This window comes from Myotis daubentonii, chromosome 3, assembly GCF_963259705.1.
Source record: "Myotis daubentonii chromosome 3, mMyoDau2.1, whole genome shotgun sequence".
Taxonomy (NCBI): Eukaryota; Metazoa; Chordata; class Mammalia; order Chiroptera; family Vespertilionidae; genus Myotis; species Myotis daubentonii.
Genome location: NC_081842.1, coordinates 213,122,271 through 213,145,770, shown reverse-complemented (window position 1 = coordinate 213,145,770; position 23,500 = coordinate 213,122,271). Strand labels below are relative to the sequence as shown.

The 23,500-nt window shown below is 54.2% G+C and overlaps 1 protein-coding gene across 1 annotated transcript in view; it reads left to right on the top strand.

Moving 5' to 3' along the window:
- TNFRSF8 (TNF receptor superfamily member 8) overlaps positions 1 to 23,500 on the top strand; it is a 64,489-nt gene that overhangs the window by 30,516 nt on the left and 10,473 nt on the right. The window contains exons 5-14 of the mRNA XM_059691226.1: positions 1,997 to 2,090; positions 2,493 to 2,653; positions 5,044 to 5,160; positions 7,973 to 8,125; positions 13,991 to 14,072; positions 14,319 to 14,452; positions 15,614 to 15,715; positions 15,835 to 15,892; positions 16,461 to 16,474; positions 18,826 to 18,885. Of these exons, the coding sequence (XP_059547209.1) occupies positions 1,997 to 2,090; positions 2,493 to 2,653; positions 5,044 to 5,160; positions 7,973 to 8,125; positions 13,991 to 14,072; positions 14,319 to 14,452; positions 15,614 to 15,715; positions 15,835 to 15,892; positions 16,461 to 16,474; positions 18,826 to 18,885 (975 nt within the window). The remainder of the gene's footprint in view (positions 1 to 1,996; positions 2,091 to 2,492; positions 2,654 to 5,043; positions 5,161 to 7,972; positions 8,126 to 13,990; positions 14,073 to 14,318; positions 14,453 to 15,613; positions 15,716 to 15,834; positions 15,893 to 16,460; positions 16,475 to 18,825; positions 18,886 to 23,500) is intronic.

Genomic DNA, 23,500 nt, shown 5'->3' with positions numbered 1-23,500 from the left:
ATTGATTTCAAAGAGGGAGAGACAGAAACATCAACGATGAGAGAGAATCATTGATCGGCTGCCTCCTGCATGCCCCACACTGGGGACCAAGCCCTCAACCTGGGCATGTGCCCTTGACTGGAATCAAACCCAGGACCCTTCAGTCCTCAGGCTGACACTCTATCCACTGAACCAAGCCAGCTAGGGCTCATAATTATTTTTTATATTGATTACCTGCTGACACAATAGTTTAGATCCATTGAGTTAAGTAAACATATTTAAATTAATTTCACATGTTTCTTTTTACTTTTAAAAAAATATTTTTATTGATTTCAGAGAGGAAGGGAAAGGGAGAGAGAGATAGAAACATCAATGATGAGAGGGAATCATGGATTGGCTGCCTCCTGCACACACCACACTGGGGATTGAGCTCGAAACCCAGACATGTGCCCTTGACTGGAATCGAACCCAGGACATCTTCAGTCCGAAGGCCGACACTCTATCCACTGAGCCAAACCAACTAGGGCTATTTTTACCTTTTTAAAATATTTTTTTAAATTGATTTTTAGAGAGAGAGAGGAAGGGAGAGGGAATGAGAGATCGAAACATTGCTGAGAGAGAAACATCGATTGCTTGCCCCCTTCCAGGGATCGAGCCTGCAACCCGGGCGTGTGCCCTGACTGGGAATTGAACCAGCAACCTTTTGGTGCACGGGCTGGTGCCCAAGCAACTGAGCCACCCTGGCCAGGGCTGTACTGTTTTTTAATGTGGCTCCTAGAAGATTTAAATGACCCGTGTGATCTCATCATCTTCCTGTGGGACAGGGCCGAGTTGGGAGGGCTCAGCCTGTGGCTGCCAAACCCTGGCTAACTTCTAGGTTCCCCCATGGGCTCTCCCAGGGGACAACATCTCTCCAACTGTAAAACAGGAAATAGTTTCTGGGTCAAGTTCAGTCTCGCTAAGCCCCAGCTAAGAGCTTGCACAGCTCCTGTTCCTGGAATTCACAAAATCCCATGAGGCAGACTGCATGAGCTCCATCGTGCAGGGAGGAAACGGAGGTCCGGGTGGCAGGCACATCGCTCAGGACCACCGAGCGGAGGACATCGGGCGAGGGTTTGAAGGTCACTCCCGGGTCCTGTCTCAGCGATGGGGCAGGAGTCCAGATGCGGAAAGGGACGTGGTACTCCCTGGGCACCTGCTGGGTGTCCCACCGTGTGGTAGGCGCACGGGCGCCGCTCTGTCCCGACAGCAGCCCGGCGAAGACGGTGTTCTTACTATAATCCTTTGCCTTGTCTGGCGCGGCTACGACTCGATAGGGGTGACGGGCAAACCCAGGCCCACTTGATGGTGAACGCTGTGAGTTTCCCTCCCCACTCGGCCTCCACCCAGTTAGTCTTCAGGATTCTTAGGGTTGCAAGTGGCAAAATCTCAAATGTTTGGCACATGTAACTAAAAAGCCTGGGGACAGCTCTGGGGAGCTTCAGGCATGGCTGGATCCAGGCGCCCCGTCCTTTCCTGCCTCTCATCGCTATCCCCTGTGCTCAGGTGTCTGTAAGACGCCGCCCAGCAGCTCCAGGCTTGCTCCCTACCCAACGCCAGGGGGGAGACCGCTTCTTCGGCCTACATTTCCAACAACCAAAAGTAAAACCTTGACACCGCACCTCAGACAGGCGTGGCTTAGGTCACGTGCCCATCCCTGAGCCAATCCATCTTGGCCAGAGGAATGGAAGAAACGGAATAATTTGATCGGTCCATCCTGGCCCCATGGCTACTCCTGGAAGGGAAGGGGGAGGGGAGGAAATCAGCCCTAAAACAGATACTGAGATTGGGGTGGGGTCCAAGGAAAATCGGCTGCTTTACCCCCAGGGGAACGGAGCTGGGCCGGTGTGAACACCAGATGCCACTGCGTTTGCCAGGTGCCCACCCAGGACCGACCCTGGTTTGTGTGGGTAGAAGTCTACTCCTGGCGTCTTCGGACTCCTCAATACCAAGTCTGAAGGCGTTGTGTCCCCTGCAGGCACAGCGCAGAGGGACACCGTCTGCGAGCCCCCTTCCCCGGGGACCAGCCCTGACTGCGGCACCGGCCCGGAGGACTGCAGGGCGCCTGCCAGGTGACTCCGGCCCTTCCCATCCAGCTCACCTAAGTGTGGGGCTGCCTCACCCACAGGATGCCTGGACCATAGCTGGGCTGGGGGGAGGGGGGCAGGTGGGGTTCAGCACAGGGTGCCTGGGCTCCGGGGAACAGCAGTGAGTGTGGAGAGAGGCCATCCCTGCAAGTCATTTGAGGCCCTACTGTGTGCTCTGCCTGCCCTGATTACGCAGGAGGCACAGGAGGCACAGGAAGCCCAGAAGGCGCAGAAAACACAGCCCTGGCTCCCTGACAGGGGGTCTCGCCGGAAGCTGTGGGCAGGAGGTCTGGGGCCCCCTGCGCCATAGAAACAGTTATCCCTGAGCACAGACCTCCCCTGCCCCATCAGCAGAACCATCCGTTCCATCTCTGGCTTTTTTCCCAGCGGCACCACCCCCCCGGCCGAGCCCACCCTGACCTCAGCCAGCTCCGACGCCAGGACCCCGCTTCTTGAAGGGGAAACTCCTCTCACCCCCGAAGCTGATTCCAAAATGATGAGGGCTCCCAACTCTCTCTCCCCCGTGGGGAAGCCCAGGCTGGATCCAGGTAATTTCTGCAGAGGAGCTACAGGCCGTTTCCCATAGCAACGGTGTCTGATCGGTGGGTGACCTGTGCGGGGTGGGCCGGGTCAGTGTGGGGAGGAGAGGCTGAGGCCTTGAGAGCCAGAGTAGACAGTGGGGGCAACCACTCACTTAACAGCAGCTTGGGGTGCCTCCCGAGTGCCGGACTCTCAGGTCGGTGCTGCTGCTTGCAACAGAGCAGGTGAGCCTCTGCAGGGGTCGGTTTGGCACCCTCCTGGTTCCCATGGCGACGGGTTGGGACCCTCCAGTCTCCCCTGTTTGTTACTTAATAGCCTCCCATGGTAGAGGTGCACCACATGGCTTATTTAGACAGATATGTGGGTTGTTTCCACTTTGGGGCTATACTGAATACTGAAAAATCTTTGTGCGAATGTATTTTTTTCATTTCTCTTGTTGCTTTTTTTAAAAAAATTCACTTGCAGGACTTCTTATAATTCTAGGTTTTGTCCTACAGTTGTGCTCAAATACGTTGCTTGCCTTCTCATTCTCTTCACGGTGTCTTTCCATGAAGAGGTGTTCTTAATTTTAATGCAGTCGGATCGGTCCATCTTTTCCTTTGTGACGGGTGCTTTCTATGTTCTGCCTTGTAAGACGTTCCCTCCTCCGGGCTCTCAGAGTCATCCTGTATTTGTTGTCTGGGATCACTATTGCTTCGCCTTCCATGTTGAGCTCTGCCATCCACCCTGGTGCGTGTGTATGGTGTGAGGCAGCGGTCATGTTAAAGTGTCCACGTGGATATCCAGTTGAACCAACACCATTTTCCAAATAAACCGTCCTTTCCCCGCAGCTCTGCACGCCAGCTTTAATGTATGTCAAAAGTCCATGTCTGTGTGTGTGTGATTCTGGACTTTGTCTCCTGTTCCATGAGTCTTCTTGTCTGTTGTGTGAACACTGTACTGTCTTAATTCCTGCAGTTTTTCGGGAAGTCTTCCTGGATGGTTGAGCAACTTCTTCAGCTTTGTTCTTCTAGAATTGGCTCTTCTAGTAATTTTCGTTTCCACATACATTTTTAAAGTTAGTTTTTAACGTTTTTTAAAAATTGATTTAAGAGAGAGGAAGGGAGAGGGAGAGACAGTCAGAAACATTGATGATGAGAATCATCGATTGGCTGCCTCCTGCACGCCCCCCTACTGACACTCCAGCATGTGCCCTGACCAGGAATTGAACCGTGACCTCCTGGTTCATGGGTCAATGCTCAACCACTGCACCACACATACATTTTAGAATAAGCTTTTCAAATCCCACAGACTGTCCTGCTGAGATTTCGATAAGGGTTGCCGCGAAGCTGTTGGTCAGTTTGGAGAGAATCCACTGCTGCAGTGTTGAGTATGCGGCATAGCCCTACAGTTGTTCAGGCCTTCTTTAAATTCTCCCAGTAATGCTTTGTTATTTTTTTCTATGTAGACATGTTTACATGTTTCTGTTAGAGATCTAGGTATTTGATATTTCTTTTTTTTTTAAAAAAAGTATTTTATTGATTTTTTACAGAGAGGAAGGGAGAAGGATAGAGAGTTAGAAACATCGATGAGAGAGAAACATCCATCAGCTGCCTCCTGCACACTCCCCACTGGGCATGTACCTGCAACCAAGGTACATGCCCTTGACCGGAATTGAACCCGCGACCCTTGAGTCTGCAGGCCGATGCTCTATCCACTGAGCCAAACCGGTTAGGGCGGTATTTAATATTTCTGATGATGACCCAACGATATCTTTTTCAATACGTCATGTTCCAATTCTTTTTGAACTGTGTGAAATTGCCAATATTTGACTGGCTGACCTATCAAAACAGCATTTCCATATGGCTCAACCCACATATACAGACATTTAATTGACTCAGATATCGGAACATTGTATCCAACTACCTCGCTCATTCACTTAGTTCTAATGATGCACCTGCAGATTCTTTGGGATTATCTGTGTACTCAGGGATATCATGTCTATAACAGATGGATATCTCCCTTTCTAAAAACTGTCACTTTTATTTCTTTTTCTTGCCCTATTGCATTGCCTAGGGTTCTGTACCCTGCTTGAATAGAGGTTGTGATGGTAGAGCTCCTTGCCTCATTGCTGATCTCAAAGGGCAAGTGGCTGTCAAAGCTTTGAGGAGTGAGCGTGGAGTGAGGCATAGTGGAAATGGTGGATGGATGTGGGGGGCGAGACCAAAGGTATAGGGGGCTCAGAGCTCATCTCCTGTGTGGCCTTAGACACAGTCATTCCCTCTCTGAGCCTCATGACCTGCTCTGGGGATGGGTCTGCCATGTGTGGCCACGGAGCTGGGGGGGCTTTAGTGATTGTGGGGAGGTGAGGCCTCTGCCAAGGTGGCCTGACCCGGACTGTCTCTGCTTCTTTCCCCAGCACGGTCCCCGCAGCGCCTGTGCCCTCTGGGGTCCGCCGACTGCAGGAAGCAGTGTGAGCGGGACTACTACCTGGACAGGGACGGCCGCTGCACAGCCTGTGTGAGCTGCTCGGGAGGTAGGAGCCCGTCTTTGCACCAGGGGCGCCTTCCGGGGCCTGGGCATGGGCGTCTTGCAGGAGGGACTGAGCAGCTGGGGGTGGGGAGCTCTGAGTTTGGTCTTGGGCTGGGCCTGGTTCAGCTCTCGGGTTCTTGAGCTGTCAGCTTCTAGTGACTCCCCCTCATGGTTGGGGTTGTGATGGCAGCGACCCCTTCTCAGAGACCTTCCATGCACTCACTCTCTCCTGCAAGCGAACCTTTGTCAACCGCCTCCCTGTTCCAAACTCGTCCCGTTACTTTCGGAACTATCGTGTGGTGCACAGGTGGCCATTGTCCCCATTTTACAAAGAGGAAGCTGAGGCTTAGGGAAGTCAGGGGACCGCAGAGGCCACAGTGGCAGGGATGGAGTCTGGCGTAGGTGTCTGCCCCCAGCTTCTGGGCTCTGGTCCCGCGCAGCGCAGCCTCGTAGCACCACCAACTGCCCTGTGACGTCCCGGAGGGTCACACGGGGCGGGAGGTGGCCCAGGACTCACGCTTCTTCGGTTGTTAGCGTCCGGCTCGTCACAGAGGCCATCGCAGGAGGGAGTGACTCTGTCTCCCTGTCCGGGTTTCTTCATGCAGCGACCCCGGCCAGCGTCGAGGGAGACCCGACAGGGAAGAGCAGTCTGTCCCTGGGGGCCACTGTTCCAGGAGAGGCAGCGTAGCAAATTCTCTCAAAACTTAGTAGGAAAGCCAAGCCACTCGTTGTCCTCATGGATTCCGGGGGTCAGAATTCAGACAGGACACTGGGGGACCGCTGGTCTCTGTTCCATGACTCTGGGGTCTCAGCTGGAAACCTCGAAGGCTGGAGGCTGGAAGCATCTGAGCACTTATTCGTTGCGTTTCTGGGGGCCGATGCCAGTTGCCATGTGGGGCCTCACGCTGGGCTTCCTCGCGGCCTGGTGGCTGGATCCCAGGAATGGGGGCGGGGAGGATTGGAGAAGCCACATTGCTTCTTTTTTTTTTTTTAAATAAAGAATTACTTCAGCTTTATTTTTAAATGACAACCAAGCAGAAAAATGGACAAGATCTATAAAACTGAGCCATCCATAGGAGACACAAATCATATACCATAGCTAATAAAAATATTTTTAATGATCAGTCTCATTAGGAATGAGAGATATGCAATAAGATACCATTATTTTACCTATAAGATCCACAAAAATTAGAAAGATTGATATCTGTTGGTAAGATGATGAAGGAAAAGATACTCTCCAACCTGGTTGGTAGAATTTAAATATGACCTTGCCTTGGACTCACATGGCGTGACTTCCACCACCTCTCCCTGTTGAGGTGGTCACAGACCCCACGCGAGTTAAGGGAAGGGGAGCATCGAGCCTCTTGGCGTGTGAGTGCCAGAGCCCTGGAAGAGCAGACGGACCCGGATTGTTGCTCTGGCCATCGTCAGATGGAGAAACAAGAGACGACTCTGGCCGAGCACTCCTTTAACTCGTAATGGAAACCTGAGGGGCAGCGAGGGGCTAAGAGCACAGGTTCTGGAGCCCAAGTGCCAAGGTTCAGATCTTGGCTCTACCACTTGGTAGCTTAGCAATCCAGCCAGCTGCCGAACCTCCCCGTGCCTCAGTTTCCTCATCTGTACAATGGGCGTAATAATAGGGCTATCGCAGGGAGCTGTGGGAACGAAATAGATGGAACTGAATGAATCAGGTAGAGCGTTAGGAACACTGCCTCGCACGCACATGATGCTATGAATAGCCATAGCAGTGGTAATAGCTGTCATCATCCCCAGCCATCTCACTCCTGGCCGAGCCCACTCCTGCCCTTGGCACAAACTCCCCCGGTGCCCACCAGTTCCCGCTCTCCCCGGGGGTGCGGCCCCTCCCCTTTATCATGGGAGGCCTCTCAGTAAACGGCCCAGAAGAAGGGCTCTTACTGAGCAAGTCACATTGGTCTCACCTGAGGCAGTGACTCTATTTTCACATAAATAGAGGCTGCAAAATGTCTCCAAACATATGTAGGTGCATTATTATACCTTTTCTTTTATGAAAGCTCTAGCCTTTTATTTGTTGTTGGAAAAAAGCCTTTTTATCGTTGACGATTTCAAACTTGTTCAGAAGTAGAGGGGATCGGGAACGGGATGGACGATCACCAGTTTCAAAGAGTCGGGGTCAGTCTTGGTCCATCTATCCCCCTGCCCAGTCACCCTGCCCTCTGGATGCCTTTAACAGCTTTATTGAGATACTAGAGGCCTGGTGCATGAAATTCGCTGGCCGAGAGGCAGAGGTCATTCTGGAAGGTCGTTCTGCCATCCGGCCTAATTAGCATATTAGCTCTTTATTATATAGGATAGTTGATGTCTAAGAAAACACACGTGTTTAAAGTGTGCAATTTGATACGTGTTGGCCTATGTGTGGGACTGTGAAACCACCCCCACAGTGAAGGTGATAACCACCCATCTCCCCCCAGGCTTCCTCATGCCCCTTCTCTTCCCTCCCCCGCCCTGACCCCACCCACACCCTCCCCCCAAGCTTCCTCATGCCCCTTCTCTTCCCTCCCCCACCCCGACCCCCCACCCACACCCAGCAGTCCGTCTGCTTCCTCACTATGGAATAAGCTGCACTTTCCAGCACTTTCTGTGAGCGGAAGCATGTCGGATATACTCCTTTCTTGTCTGCTTTCGCTCAGCGGCATTATTCGGAGCGGGCCAAAGGCCAGCTCGGTGGGGAAGTCAGGTGAACAATTGCTCCAGAGTGAATGCACCCCTAGCCTCCGGGGTCTCCTGCACCCGCTGCCCTTGCCACCCCCCATCCTCCCTTTCTCTGTGCCCCTCAGATTACCTCGTGGAGAAGACACCTTGCACGTGGAACTCCTCCCGCGTCTGTGAATGTCGACCTGGCATGATCTGTGTCACGTCAGCCACCAACTCCTGTGCCCGCTGCGTCGCCCGCCCTGTTGTCCCACCCCAGGTGGTCACCACATGCCAGGGTAAGCCGCGCACCCCCGACCGGGGGCTGAGGTCTGTGCCCAGCAGCCGGCAGCCTATCGCTCCCACCCCCACGGGGCAAAGGGCCTGCAACCCCAGCTGTGAACCAGGTCGGGTTCGGCTTTGTTTTCTCTTTGAGTAACTAGATCCCGTGAGCGGCATGAAATCCACATTTTGCCATTTTGGTCAGAATTTCTGATGATGATTAAAAAAAGAATTCTTCTCCCTGAAATTCTTGGGCTGGTAAAATCTTGACTTATTTGCAAGGCCATTTGATTGGCTCAAGATAGGCACGTGGAAAGAGGCCCCCCAGTCAAGCCGGTGGACAGTGGCCAGGTGGCAGAAAAGTCGAAACTCTGACCGAAAAGACATGAAAGCAGGCTCAGCAGCAGCGGAGAGGGTCCCACACACCCCTAGAAAGCAGAGAAGAGAGGAAAGGAGGGTGACAGGCAAAGCCCAGGGGAGGGACGCTCACCCCAGAATTCACCCCTGAGGGCCAGGGGGACGGCGAGAGGTGATTTGCTCATCAGACACCCCCCCCCCCCCCCCCGAGTGGCTCTGGGCTCAGAGCAGGCAAACACATTGAATGACGGGAGTGAAATGGAGAATTGCTAAGTGTAACTTCGTCTTTAAAATAAACTTAAAAAAAACCTATACCAGTGGTAACCATGGACACGGAGCAGTCTGAGCAGGTGGTGCCTGGGCTTTTATCTCCTGGTGAAAATGATCAATTTTTTGGCTAAAGACCCTGAAGGGGTCTCTATGGGAAGCCAGGGCTCGCCGTGCGGGGCTGCCGTGCTGGTGTGACGCCCTCGCCGTGTTTGGGAGCACGCCCTGCGCAGTCTGTCGCTGCTCTATCACCGAGGGGAGGACGCCAGCCCACAGGCCCCACCCGCAGGCCGGGGTGCCAGGCAGACCTCCTGCTCTGGGAAGAGACCCACTGGGGAACGGACACACTGACACCACAGCACGAGGAACCCCACCAGCTCCTGGAATGTTCAGTAGTCCTTTGTAAGTAACATGAGCGAGCAGTAAAGATGTCCAGGCTTCAGGGAAAACCAGAGAATAACAAGATACACGGACAGGAAAACTTCCTACAGCTGAAGCAACGATGAACCTAGGAATAGCCGAGAGCTTAAAAGATTCAAACGGCCCTGGCAAGTTTGGCTCAGTGGATAGAGCGTCGGCCTGTGGACGGAAGGGTCCCGGGTTCGATTCTGGGCAAAGGCATATGCCTGGGGTTGCGGCCTTGATCCCCAGTGTGGGGCTTGCAGGAGGCAGCCGATCAATGGTTCTCTCTCATCATTGATGTTTCTCTCTCTCTCCTTCTACCTTCCTCTCTGAAATAAATAAAAAATATTAAAAAAATATTTAAACGTGTCCACAGAAAAATTCAGGAAGTTGTTACCTCCACACAGTGAGAGCAGAATGCTATGGAAAAGGAACAGTGAAAGAACAGAGGGCAAGCGGTGGCTTCTAGAAGGTGTGTTTGTTATCAATCGATTGCCTCTCAGCTCCCAGTTCACCTTCAGGACCCACTCTGCTGTAGAGGATTGGACTCTGACTCTTGAAGCATTTCTCCTTGTGAGCATGATGTTAAGCTCTGCCAGTAGAGGGCGCTGGTTCTTTATCCATTTATGTATGAACTAGAGGCCTGGTGCATGGAATTCATGCACGGGGTGGGGGTTTCCTCAGCCCAGCCTGTACCCTCTCCAATCCGAGATCCCGCTCACAATCCGCGACCGCTGGCTCCTAACTGCTCACCTGCCTGCCTGCCTGATCACCCCTAGCCGCCTCTGCCTGCTGGCCCGATTGCCCCTAACTGCCCCCCCTGCTGGCCTAGTCGCCCCCAACTGCCCCCCCTGCCAGCCTGGTCATCCCCAGCTGCCCCCCACTGGCCTGGTCACCCCTTACTACCCTCCCTGCTGGCCTGGTTGCCCCCAACTGCCCTCCTCTGCTGGCCTGGTTGCCCCTAACTGCCCCCCCCACCAGCCTGGTCACCCCCAACTGCCCATCCCACTGGCCTGGTCACCCCCAACTGCCCCCCTTGCTGCCCTTGTCACCCCACGAAGCCTGCTGTTTAGTTGTTTGGTCGACCCTCGCTAACCCCCTTGCCGGCCTTGTCACCCCATGTAGCCTGCTGTACGGTCGTTACTGTTACCGTGATGGCATCCTGGACAATTTGCATATTCCTCTATTATTAGTATAGATGGACACAGGTTGCTTCCATGGCTTGGCTACAGTAAATACTGCTGCAATGAACATAGGGGTGCATATGTGTTTTCGAATTAGCGTTTTGGGTTTCTTTGGGTCAACACCCAGAAGTGGTGTTGCTGGATCATATGGTAGTTCTGTTTTTAATTTTTGGAAGCACCTCCATATGGTTTTCCATAGTGTCCGCACCAATTTATAATCCCACCAGCAGTGCATAAGAGTTCCCTTTTCTCTGCTTCTTCATCAACACTTGTTGTTTGTTGATTTATTGATGCTAGCCATCTGATAGGTGTGAGGTGGTATCTCACTGTTATTTAATTTGCATTTCCCTGGTTAATGATGTTGAGAGTCTTTTCATATGTCTGTTGGCCATCTGTATGTCCTCTTTGGAGAAATGTCTATTCAGGTCCTCTGTCCATTTTTTCATCGGGTTGTTTGTCTTTTAGGTGTTAAGTATATGAGTTACTTATACATTTTGGATATTAACCCCTTGTTGGATGTATCATTGGTGAATGTCTTCTCCCATTCAGTAGGTTGGGTTTTGTTGTTGGTGATGGTTTCCTTCTCTGCACAAAGGCTTTTTATTCTGATGCAGTCCCATTTGTTTATTTTTTCTTTTGTTTTCATTACCTAAGGAGACATATCTAAAAAATATGACTTCCCAGGTAGTGCAGAGTCATGTGGAGAAGGGTCTTGATGTGGGGCAGGGTGGGGAGTTGGACCTACCCTGATCCCATCACTAATTAAAATCATTGTTTGGCCCAGCTGGTGTGGCTCAGTGGTGGAGCATCAACCAATGAACCAGGAGGTCACGGTTCGATTCCTGGTCAGGGCACATGCCTGGGTGGCAGGCTCCATCCCCAGTGTGAGGCATGCAGGAGGCAGCTAATCAATAATTCTCATCATTAATGTTTCTATCTCTCTCTCCCTCTCCCTTCCTCTCTGAAATCAATAAAAGCCTATTTAAAAAAATCATTGCTTTGGGGAGAAAGACTTTATTTTTACTTATCTTTTTCTTTATTTTTATTGTTGACACTATTACAGATGTCTCCATTTAAGACTTGATTTTTAAAAACAGCTTTATTGAGATATAATTCCTATTCCATAAAATCTATTCACTTTAAGTGTACAATTCTATGATTTTTAAGAAACTTACAGCCCGGTCAGCATGACTCAGTGGTTGAGCGTTGACCTATGAACCAGGAGGTCAATTCTCAGTCAGGGCACATGCCGGGGTTATGGGCTTGATCCCCAGTGTGAGGCGTGCAGGAGGCAGCTGATCATTGATTCTCTCTCATTATTGACGTTTCTCTCTCTCTCTCCCTCTCCCTTCCTCGCTGAAATAAATTTAAAAAAATATATTTTTTAAAAAGAAACTTACAAAGTTATGAAACTATCACCACTTAAAAAATCTAGGAACTATAAACAGAGCCACTTTAAAGTGGTGTCAGCGCCGTGCCTTATGCCTCAAACCCTCGGAATGTTAGAACTGGGCAAAGGAGCCTTTGGACTGGGCCTAAGCAACCCCGTGTTCCGAAGAACTGTTTGCGGAGATAACAAGAAGGCAGATCTGAGGAATAGCGGGCGGATGATACAGGGCCGAAGAGGAAAACCATCCTTTAGGGATGGCAGCACGGAGCTGCTTTATCTGCACCTATAGCAATGCCTCCCTTCGTTGATGTGATTGGTATTCTACTGACGTAATATTCCTTCTGCTGATGTGACCGCCCCCCTGCCCTTTCTCGTAACCACCCCCGCCTTTGCTTCCTAATCAGAACACCATTTGGGTTTCTGTCTGAATCAGGGCTTCCCAGATAACTATTTTTTTTTTTTTAACCTCAAATAAACCCCTGTTGCCTCTCACTTTGGCCTTTTACTTTCAGGTTAACACCATGATCGAAGAAACCCCGTGCCCATTAACAGCCACCCCACCCCTCCCTCCATCCCCAGCTCAGGGACCCACTAATCTACTTCCTGTCCCTCTAGGTTAGACCCTTAGAGACATTTTCAGAATGTGTTCTTCTGTGTCAGCTGCTTTCCCTGGACATGACACACGTGGGGTTCGTCCACGCTATTGCGTGTGCTAATACTTTGTTCCTTCTATTTTTATTTTCGTTAATCCTCACCCGAGGATATTTCTCCATTGATTTTTAGAGAGAGTGGAAGGGAGGGAGGAAGCGGGATAGAGAAACATTGCTGTGAGAGAGACACATTGATTGGTTGCCTCCCACGCCTGCCTCAAACCGGGGCTGGGGATCCAACTTGCCACCCCGGTATGTATGTGCCCTTGACCAGGAAATGAACCTGGATGGGTGGGCCAACACTCTAACCACTGAGCACACCGGCCAGGGCGCTTTGTTCCTTTTATTGCCAAACAAGACTCCGGTGAACGGGCATACTACATTTTGTTGGCCCATTTACCAGTTGAGGGACATCTGAGCTGTTCCCACTTCTTTGACTGCTGTGAGGAATGCTCTGTGAACAAGGGCGTGTGCATGAGACCTGACTGTATTGCTGTGGCCACCCCCAGCCTCTCCGGCCTCCACCAGCCTTTCCGCCGTGCCCTCCTCTCTCCCACCCTGGGCCTCCCACCTTCTGTGTCCTCTGTCGCTACCCCCACGCGGACTCACATCCCAGCAACCCCCTCCTTGGGGAAGCCTCCCCGTTCAGGAGGGGTTGAGTCCCTTGCTTTAGGTGTCATGCTCTGTGTGACACCTGAATCACACTCACAGCCCGTGAGTCCCCGAGGCTGGGATCTTGTGTATTTTACTCATTGCTCTATCCCAGCTCCCAGCACAGTCCCTGGTGCCACATCCAGCACGGCAAGGGTTCAGGATCTGGAGAAGGGGCTGACGCACACATGAAAACACTAGACAAGAGATATGAATGTAGAAACCATGGGGGAGCCAGGTGGAAACTGCCCTCTAGAGCAGCGGTTCTCAACCTGTGGGTCGTGACCCCTTTGGGGGTTCGAACGACCCTTTCACGGGGGTCACCTAAGACCATCAGAAAACATATAATTACATATTGTTTTTGTGATTAATCACTATGCTTTAATTATGTTCAATTTGAACAATGAAATTGGGGGTCACCACAACATGAGGAACTGTATTAAAGGGTTGCGGCATTAGGAAGGGTGAGAACCACTGCTCTAGAGGAAAAGCTCCCTGAAGCTCTGGACCTGTTAGCTTTTATTCAATTTTAGATACACATCTTGCTCTCAGGCACAGCAATCTGGTAGCAGACAGACTATCGCAAAGGTCAGTAAATATTAGTAAAGATTTACTTAAAGGCTATTAGGTCAGGAAATTGCTTCAAGCCACCACTGTCTCAACAGAACAATCGGTGCATAGCTTTAGCCCTTGCTAAAACTCAAGGTTCATCAGCTTTCTGAGTTCCTTGTTGCGCTTTCATGATAGTGTTTGACAATGGATAGCTTCCTGCACACCGAGTCATAGTAGGTGCTCAATAAAGAACTGTTGCATGGAAGGAAAGAAGGAGGGTGAGGTGGGTCGGCAAAGGGAGGAGGCAGAGCCAGGACACAAACCTGCCCAACTGCAATGTCCTTGAGGCCTTGCTGTGCGGTCTCCTGGAGGCCACCAGTGCCTGCTGGGTAAGCTCCTGGCACTGACTCTGAAGACCACTCTTTGCAGGCACAGCTGAGAGGAACACCACCTACGAGCCGCCTCACCTTAACCGCAGCACCAACCCAGAGGACAGCGAGGTGCCGGCCAGGTGACTCAGTGGCTCCTTCTGGGGAACTGGACTGGAAGGAGGGGGTGGGGTCCAGGCTGGAGCTCTGTGCCAAGCCCCAAAGCCACTTTGGAGAACGTGTGCCCAGCTCTGTGCTGGCACCAAGCCAGAAAGCCTGGAAGTGCAGCCCCCGCCTGGGGATGGTATCTGGGGAAAGGGAACCATTCCTGAGCAAGCCCCCTCTTCCGGCTGCGTCCTCAGCCTCACCTCTGGCTTCTCTGCCCGCAGCACCAGCGCCTCCCGGATCTCCCTGGCTGGAAAGGGGCATGGAGGAGGCGCCACCCATGCCCGGGAGGACGCCTCCCTCTCAACAAGTGCTCCCGTCTCCTTCTCCTCCGCGGGGAGACCCATCCTGGTTTCAGGTAATGATCACCCCCAGGAGGCAGGGCCTTCCTCCCAGGCGGGCGGAAGGAGGGGGCTGCTCCCCGGTCTACAGTTATCCACTGGGTAGGGGGCCCAAGGTGGACCCCGGGTTTCCAGCTTCCTGGGCTGCGGGGCTGCCACTTGCTACCCATTAATTCTTGTGGGTCGGGATTTCATTCACAGCTTCCTCCCCGTGGCCCATAATTGCTACTCAGGAAGTGTGTGGTGAAGGATTTTATGACCTGGGCTAGTTGCTTAATGCCCTTGAGCCCCCGTTTTCTCCCGTGTAGAGCTGGAATAGCACGCACCATGCAGGGGAGTATGTAGCTACCAGTCCAGACCTTCCCTTGCAGACATTTGCTCTAAGTGCAATGCATTCTAGGACTTGCAGTTCCAGCATTGCACACCAGGTGGCGGCGGTCCTCAGGCCAGCGGTTCCCAGCGTGGTCCCTGAACTCACAGCATCAGCAACTTGTTAGAAAAACAAACCATGGCCCCACCCAGCCCTACAGAATCCGAACCCGCTTTTTACCACGGTCCCCAGAGATTCCTCTGCACGTTAAAGTTTGAGAAGCATTTATTGGCACAAGCCACTTTTTTTTAGCATCTACACATGCACGAAAAGCAGTAGCTAGTTACACGATCTTCGTAAGCGACAAAAGAAGAGAGGAGGCACGTTAAATGTAAAGAGATACACCCAGATAGCGGTTCAGCGTGGGCGCTGGAATCCCCCTGGCCTGGCTGGAGCCGAGATTCTGCCATTTACTCTCAGGGTGACCTTGACTTCACCTTTGAGAGCCTCAGTTTCCCTTGTTTGGAATGGCCCCTGCGGCGTAGGGCTGAGGGACGCCCTCACACGCCTCCTCCGCAGGCCCCGCGCTTTGTCCTTTCGTTCTGCCTTCTGGCCCCCCGGCTCCTCCATTGCCCACCCTCTAGAAATGGTTTGCTCTTTTCCCCACTATGAATCCACCCTGATGGGCTTCCTGGAGCCGGTGAGGGCGGGCAGGTGGGTGAGGGCTGGACCAGGCACCATGTCTGGTTTCAGTCCTGGCAGCACCGTGGAGACAGCAGGGCTGTCCCGTGTGGGGCAGCAGGGCCCCTGGCTCAGCCTGGGAAGTGGACTCTGGGGCGGAGAGTGCAGGCCCACCTCTGTGTTGCAGGCCCCGTGCTCCTCTGCCTGCTGGCGCTGCTGGCGGTGGTGGTCTGCGCCGGCTCCCTCCTCCTGTGCCACCGCAGGGCCTGCTGGAAGTGGATGCAGCAGAGTGAGTGATGTGTCCGCGGGGCCTGGGGAGGCGGGTGCTCTGTGCTAGCCGGGCCCCTGCCCTGCCCGCCGAGGCTCTCGGAGGCTGGCATCTCCAGTCCCCTCCTGATGTCATTCCAGAGCTCCACCTGTGCTATCCCGTCCAGACCTTCCGGCCCAAGCCCGAGGCTGCGGGTAAGTGGTCAGGGGTCGGGAGGGGCTGCTGGAGCCGCGGGGACACACATCAGGCTGGGCCCTGGGCGTGGGGCTCCCTCTTGATGGCTTCCCACGGCGGCTCCTCTTCTATGACCTCATCTGCAAAGGGAATACAATGTGGCGGAAACTGTGCCATGTCCCGTGCGGTGCTTGAACGGCGGGCTGGCAGGAAGCTTTCTTTGTGTGCGGCTAAGGCTTTCTTTTTTTAATATATATTTTATTGATTTCAGAGAGGAAGGGAGAGGGAGAGAGAGACACACACACATCAATGATGAGAGAGACTCATTGATCAGCTGCCTCCTGCACGCCCCACACTGGGGATTGAGCCTGCAACCTGGGCATGTGCCCTGACTGGGAATGGAACCGTGACCTCCTGATTCATAGGTCAATGCTCAACCACTGAGCCACACCAGTCGGCCCGCTAAGCCTTTCATTCCTTTCTGCACGGTACCCCCAGGAGAGGCATTCCTGAATGCCCTCCCTCCTCTCTTCTTTCCCAGCCTCCCTATTCTTTCCTCTCCCATTCCACCCGCCTTCCCCTCCTCCGGCAGCCGAGGGCATAGGGGTCAGCAGGGCAGGCTGATAGGGCTGGAGTCCTGTTTCCGCCACTTACAAGCTGCACCTCGGGAGGTTACTTAATTCGTCTGTGTCTCAGTTCCCTCATCCCTACGGTGGGGACAGCGGGACCTAGTCCGAGGGTGGGCGTGCGGGTGGATGGAGCTGGGCCTGTGCAGAGCGCCTGCGGGCTGCAGTCTGCTGACCTGCCTGTGCCCGGGCCTTGTTCCTCACCAGGAATCCCAGGCCCTCCCCACTGCTAGGTTGTTCTGAACCCTTCCTTGGTCCTTGTCTCTGATCCCTGCCCAACCTCCAGGCCAGCTCCTCCAGGCAGCCTTCTGGAGCCCCGGTCCTCCCCACCCACCCAGGCAGCAGGCTCTTCCAGCGCCCACCTGGTGGGGGTCCTGTGCCCAGGGCCCCTCTCCTGGGCAGCCCTTCTGCACACTCCGTGCGGGGCCCTGGCCACAGAGGAAGCAGCGCACATGAGTGGTCTGAGCGCCCCTTCTGGTTGCAGGGCAGGCTCCCTCCCTATTTAGTCTCCCAGGGGAGACGGGTGATGACCCTTAAGGAGGCGGATACCTGGCCCAGGGCCACACCTCCTCGTAAGTGCCCCTCGGGCTCCGGCTCCGGCTCCAGCGCTGGTCCTTGAGGTTGCTGCTCTGACTTAGAGGCCCGGTGCCGTCCCCTCTGCCTTCCGCCCCCCAAGCCTTGTCCAGCCCCTGCCCACTCAGAGCCCAGTGGTCGGCCCCAGGCCAAGTCATGGCCCCCGTGCCCCTTCCCCCCAGGCCCCTTGGAGAGCCTTGCCGTAGCCCCGCTTTTGACTTGGGCTTGAAAAACAGTCCCCCGAGCTTGTTTTGAATTTGATGAGTTTCACAAGCAGGTGCTAGTGTTCCCTCCGCAGGGGTTTTTCGTGTTTTGATAGTTTCAAGCCTTTTTCCATGAGCTGTCAGGCTCAGTATCTCATTGAAACCCGGGTTTGCTTTCTTGACATTTTTCTAGTATTAGAATTTCCATTGCCGTCAGTTTATTTTTTTCTTCGATCCTTTGTGATAGCAGTTTTGTCACACACAGAGAAAGAGAGAGAGAAAAGCACCTTCCCTTAAGAAGCCAGACCACAAGGAACCCCGAGCCCTGAGACTCAGGGGTGGCCGGGTCTGGCCCTCTGGCTTCGGTGGGTGCCTGGGGGTCCCCAGGCTGAGAGGGAAGGCAGGGGAGGCCCCCCGGTCAGCACGCAGGGCACAGGATGAGCCCGGATTGAGCCGGCGGCGATGCCCGTTCCGTGCGGAGGGAGCTGCAGTGTGCAGCAGTGGAGGAACGTTCATGTGTTTCTTCGCTCACTCATATACTCCAATCATGTCACTGTGGGATTCCGAGTGGCCCTGTGCTGGGAATGAAGGTGGCTGCGTCACTCTCCTGGGCTTTGAGACCTGTGTCAGTTGCTCAAAGGGGCAGAAGGCTAGCAGGAAGGGAGTGTGGGCCCCACCCGCCCCCTCCGGGAACAGCAGGGCTGGGGGGTCTGGTGCCTGATGGAGCACATTGGAGATCCGGGCATGTGCCCATTCGATGCTCCCCCATCAGCTCTGCTCTTGAATTGATTTGACTTTGTGCCGTGTGTCCTTGGTGGCAGGCATCTGCAAAGCACATACATGATCTCATTTGACCCCTCTCAGCATCCTTGCGAGGCAGCCACTGCTGATGCCTCCATTTCACAGAGGAGGGACAGAGGCACAGGAAGGAGGGGACTTGTGTAAGGCCACGTGGTTAAAAGCAGTCTGACCGGGATCTCGCTGTTACTGTTGGTGGTGAGGCTTTTGTAAAAAGGGTCTCATCCCCTCATCGATTGACATTTGGGACCGGGCTGTCCGGTGCATTGGAGGGTGCTGGCCAGTTCCTTGGTCTCCAGACCCACCAGGGACCTGCAGCACCTCCCAGTGTGGCCACCAACGTGTCACCAGACACTGCCAGGTGGCCCCTGGCGGGAGGTCACGCCTGGTTGGGAAACACCGTTAAAATTCTTTTCCTCCTTCATTTTGATGGACACGAAAGTCATGACTTTCTCAGTTCACTCAGGCAGGTTTGCTTTGGAAAAAACTGTGTGTCGTCGTTTGGAAATAATTTCGAACTCGCAGGAAAGTCACAAGTACAGAAAGTCACAAGCACAGTACCAAGAACTCCTTTTCCCTGGACCATCTAAGTCACCGACTTAAGGCCCGTCATCTCTGACACGTGTGTGTGTGTGTGTGTGTGTGTGTGTGTGTGTGTGTGTGTTTCAGACGAATAAGGCATGTTTTTACACAACCGGAGTAAAGCCATCTAAACTAGAGGATCTGCCTTGACGCGTTACCACCAATGAGTTCTCAGACCCCGTTCAGGTTTCCCCATCCCCCCCAGCAAGGTCCCCTGTAGCAAAAGCGTTCCGTTCAGAGTCTCCTGCTGCATTTGGCTGCCGTGTCTCGGTGATTCTGGTCGGCGCCTGTCGCGCCCTTCACCTTCCTGACCTGGCCACGTGGGAGGGTTCCACGTGTGGTTTTGTAGGTGACCCTGACCTCGGCTTTGCCTGGTGTTTCCTTGCGACTGGATCCAGGTGGTGCACCATTGGTGGGAAGAGCCCCGTCATGACGCTGAGCGCCTCTTGGCAGCCTCCGTCTTCCCGGGTTCCTCTGGTCCCATGGCCGGTGGGGATCACACTGAGCCCTTGATCAAAGGGCCAGGGTGGTGTCTGCCAGGTTTCCCCTCCCGAGGCTGCTCTTCTCTCCGTGGTCATGGCTCCGCCTTTGAGGGGCGCTACTTGGAGGCTGTGAATAGCCTGCCCCTCTGTCAGACTTTCCCTTCTCTTCACTCGTGTGGTTCTACCCGACGTGTGCGTGCTGCCACTGGCGTTTAGTTTGAGGTTCAAATTGTCCCTGGTTGGGCCAAGGGGGGCCACTTCCAGCTGGCTCCTGTGCCCTTTTGTTCCCATCCTTGTGTTGGGAGCCCTTCTTTTTCTTTTTAATATGTTTTATTGATTAGAGAGGAAGGGGGAGGGAGAGAGATAGAAACATCGATGAGAGGGAATCATTGATCGGCTGCCTCCTGCACGCCCCCTACTGGGAACTGAGCCCGCAACCCAGGCATGTGCCCTTGGCCGGAATCGAACCTGGGACCCCCTCAGTCCGCAGGCCAACGCTCTATCCACTGAGCCAAACCGGCCAGGGCGGGAGCCCTTCTTAAAGGTTTTCCCAGCTTAGCTTGTACTTTCCTGCCCTGCTCTGGAGTCCGCCAGCTCTCCAGGGAGCTCAGGGTTGGAGTCGGGGAGCCGGTGCCAGAGCCTGGCTGAACCTCTGGGCCAAATCCTTTCCTTGGAGCTGTTCTGCTTCCCACAGCCGCTGGGACCTCAGGCCAGAGAGGGGATGGGACCGAAAGGGAGAGTAAGGAGGACGGAAGGGACGATGCCTTGGGAGTCAGAACGCAGTGCTCAGCGAGGTGGCCGCAGGGCAGCCCCAGGACACCAGGCACCGTCGCAGCAGGGCCACCGATGCCCAGCGTCCCTGGACTCACGTCCTGGGGTGCCAGATGCGGTTATGGGAAGATCATAGTTATTCCAAAAGGAGTGAAACCAATTGACGAAGGCAGTGGACTGAAGCAACATTTTTAAGGGAAAAGCTCTTACGAAATCCGACCTCTGTGCTTGGCACAGTTTGTTTGGAGTCCTTATCAAAGTGCACATGTGGGCTGTAACGCGGCGGGAGGCGGATGTTGGCACCTGCTGGATTCTGCCTTTATAGTTTCCTCTCAAGACTCAGTGTCAAGTGCTGACTTTCTCTCTGTGGTGATAGAGCGCCAGCGTCCTGGGGCCCGCCGGGTGCCAGGCAGCGTCCTGGGTGCCTCCCCTTTTGAATGCCAACACATTTTTAAAAATATATTTTCTTGATTTTTTACAGAGAGGAAGGGAGAGGGATAGAGAGTTAGAAACATCGATGAGAGAGAGACATCGATCAGCTGCTTCCTGCACACCCCCTACTGGGGATGTGCCCTCAACCAGGGTACATGCCCTTGACCGGAATCGAACCTGGGACCCTTCAGTCCGCAGTCCGACGCTCTATCCAGTGAGCCAAACCAGCCAGGGCTGAATGCCAACATATTTTAAGTAGACGTTATTTTTTAGAGGAGATTTACAGAAAGTCTGAGACAATAATAGCGAGTCCCCATGTACCCCCACCCAGTTTCCTGTTATTAACATCTGACACTAAAGGATTCATTCGTGATAGTGAATAAGCAACATCGAAACAGGGCTGTTCAGTAAAGCCCATCCTCTATTCACATCACCTTAGTTTTTTAACATTTATTTTTTTAAATGTGTTTTTGTTGATTTCAGAGAGGGAGGGAGAGGGAGAGAGAGAGAGAAGCATCAATGATGAGAGAGAATCATTGATCAGCTGCCTCCTGCATGCCCCCCACCGGAGATTGTGCCCAAAACCCAGGCATGTGCCTTGACCGGGAATTGAACCATGACCTCCTGGTTCATAGGTCGATGCTCAACCACCGAGCCACGCCAGCCGGGCAGATCCAGGAGCCCACCGAGGACACCATGTGACGCTAAGTCGTCAGGTCTCCTTAGGCTCCTCCGGGCTGTGATGTTTCTGACCTCTGTTGTTTCCGATGACCTTGGCAGTGTTGAGGAGGACCGCTCCGTTATGTTGTAGGAGGCACTTCTATTGGAACCTGCCAAGTGTTTCCGTCCAGATTTGATTGGGGTTATAGTCTTAGGGGAGGGGACGGACCGGGGGCAGGGTCATTTAATGACATCAGATCAAGGGGGCATACTCTCAGGGTGATCGCTCACGGGCCCCTTCACTTTCGAGATCTCCTTTAATCTTCACAAAAACCCTGCAACGTTGGCGCGACCCATCCCCATTTTGCGGCTAAGATGACTGAGGCCGGGCGAGGTGGCACTGTGTGCTGGGTCTCACTGCCAGGAGGCCTCCTCTCCAGGACGGTGGCATCTGGCCCGCTCCCAGCAGTCGGTTCTTACAAACACCAGGCTGGGCACAGCCTTGTTATCTTTCCAGTTATTTCCTGAGGGTGTGCCCCGAAGAGGGGTTACTGGGGCAAAGGGTGTGAGACTTTCATGGCCAGCTGGCTCTCAAGAAACATTCACAGGAAACATTCATAGGACGTGATTACCGACGTCCCCTCCAAGACTGAGTTTTATCATTTTTATTTATTTTGTCTTGTTCCTGTGTCACCCCTCCCGCCCCCCAGTGACTTGGCACCAAGCAAAGTTGGCAAAACACAGAATCACTCTCCAAGGAGAGAGGTTCAGTGTCACTGACATCATTTAAAAGAATGTGCCTCCGGCCAGAGAGGGCGCCAAGTGCTGGCTCGGGCAGTGGACAGCGGCCGCCGGTGGCAGTGAGCCCGGCCTCCCCAGGTGACCACTCTGCTGGGAGCAGCAGTTGTCAGAGGCAGTTGAGTGCGACACGTTTGTTACATCCAGGACCGAGGACTGGGTCCCTGTGCACATGTGCTGCTTTTCATGGCTGTTCTGGTCTGTCTCCCCGTTGGGCACTTTCTGCCTGTTGATGGGCATTGCGTGGCCACACGGCTCAGCTGGCCCCTCTCACTTGTTACCCTGGTTGCTGGGCCTCCCGTGAGTTTCCAGCTGGGATTCGGGGCTGGTGGTTCCTCGGAGCTGCTGGAATCAGGGGGAATGTTCTGGAGGTGACTCAGCTGATTTCTCCGGTGAGGTGTGCACACCTGGCAGCAACGGATCCCGAGTCTCCACAGGCGGCCTCCTGGACTCTGAAAAGGCTGTGCGTCCCTGAAGCGTGGTCTGAGCCAGGGAGCCCGTTTGCTCTAGGATAGACCAGATGCCTGGCCATGGCTTACACTTGGCTGTGACCTGGCATCCGACTCAATATGAGAAAACAATTGGAGTGGAGAATAGGGCGTGGGAGGAGAGGATAAAGGTCGTGCCCTAAGAGTCATGGCATCAGCACCTCCTGAGCCCACCAAGGGTGTGGCTGCAGGAGGGGGAGGACTGGTGAGCAGCTGTCCTCCTCGAAGGCGGTCACATGGGCTTTTAAAAGCAGAGGCCACAGAAAATCACACTCAGGGGCCCGAGCCCAAAGCGCTCCAGGATCATCTGGCTTCAGGCTCGCCTGGCACACGACTCAGGAGCGTCCTCAGGGCCGCCAGCCCCTCTATCACCCGCCTTGAGGTCCTCCGTGCGCCTCACACAGTGACTGGGGAGCTCTGGGCTCTTCCGGCCCCGCGTGCTACAAGGTGGTGGCAGTTTCTGAGTCAGCGGGAGCCTCTTTGGCTCTAGCAGAGCGCATGCTTCCCCTGAACTGTGTGTGTGTGTGTGGAGGGGTGGGGGGTGGGGGGGCAGGTGGACTGGGGAGGGGTTCAGGGGCCTGAGGGCCGGAGGAGAGATGAGTCCCCTGGTCTCTGACAGCCCCGGAGAAGTGAGCACTGGGCAGTGAGCCCCTGTGGCCGGGCCTGGGAGTAGGCACGGACCCTGAAACCTGCCCTCTGCTCTCCAGACAGAGGGCCCAATGGGGCATCAGCTCCCACGGGGGAGCCAGGGGGGGCCTTTGTCCACGTGTGGGGCGGGCAGGGCCCCGGGCTGCCTGGCCCTCCTTGGTGAACTTGTCCCTTTTTTCTCTTTGCAGATTCCAGGCTCCCGAGGAACCAGACAGTAAGTAGCTGCCCCGAGTCCCAGCGGGGTGCCCCTAAGTCTGACTCCTCCGCAGACCTGCTGCTGCTGAGCGCCACCTGGTCCCCTGCCAGCCCCTGCTGGGTCTGGGGGGAGGGGCGGGGGCAGGGGCAGGGAGCTCTGAGCCACGCCCTGGCCCAGGATGCCGTCCCTCCCCCCACCCTCAACGGCCTGGCTCCTGGCTCCTCTCGCCGGGGACTTCCAGAAAGGCCCGCCAGACCGAGGGCTTGGTTTTGGCTGCTTTGGGTGCCAGGTGTGGTCAGGTCACGAGGAAGCCTGGATCTGCTTCCCCTTTTCTCCTTCACTCCTCCCGCGTCCTGTCCTCGCACTGGGCTGACA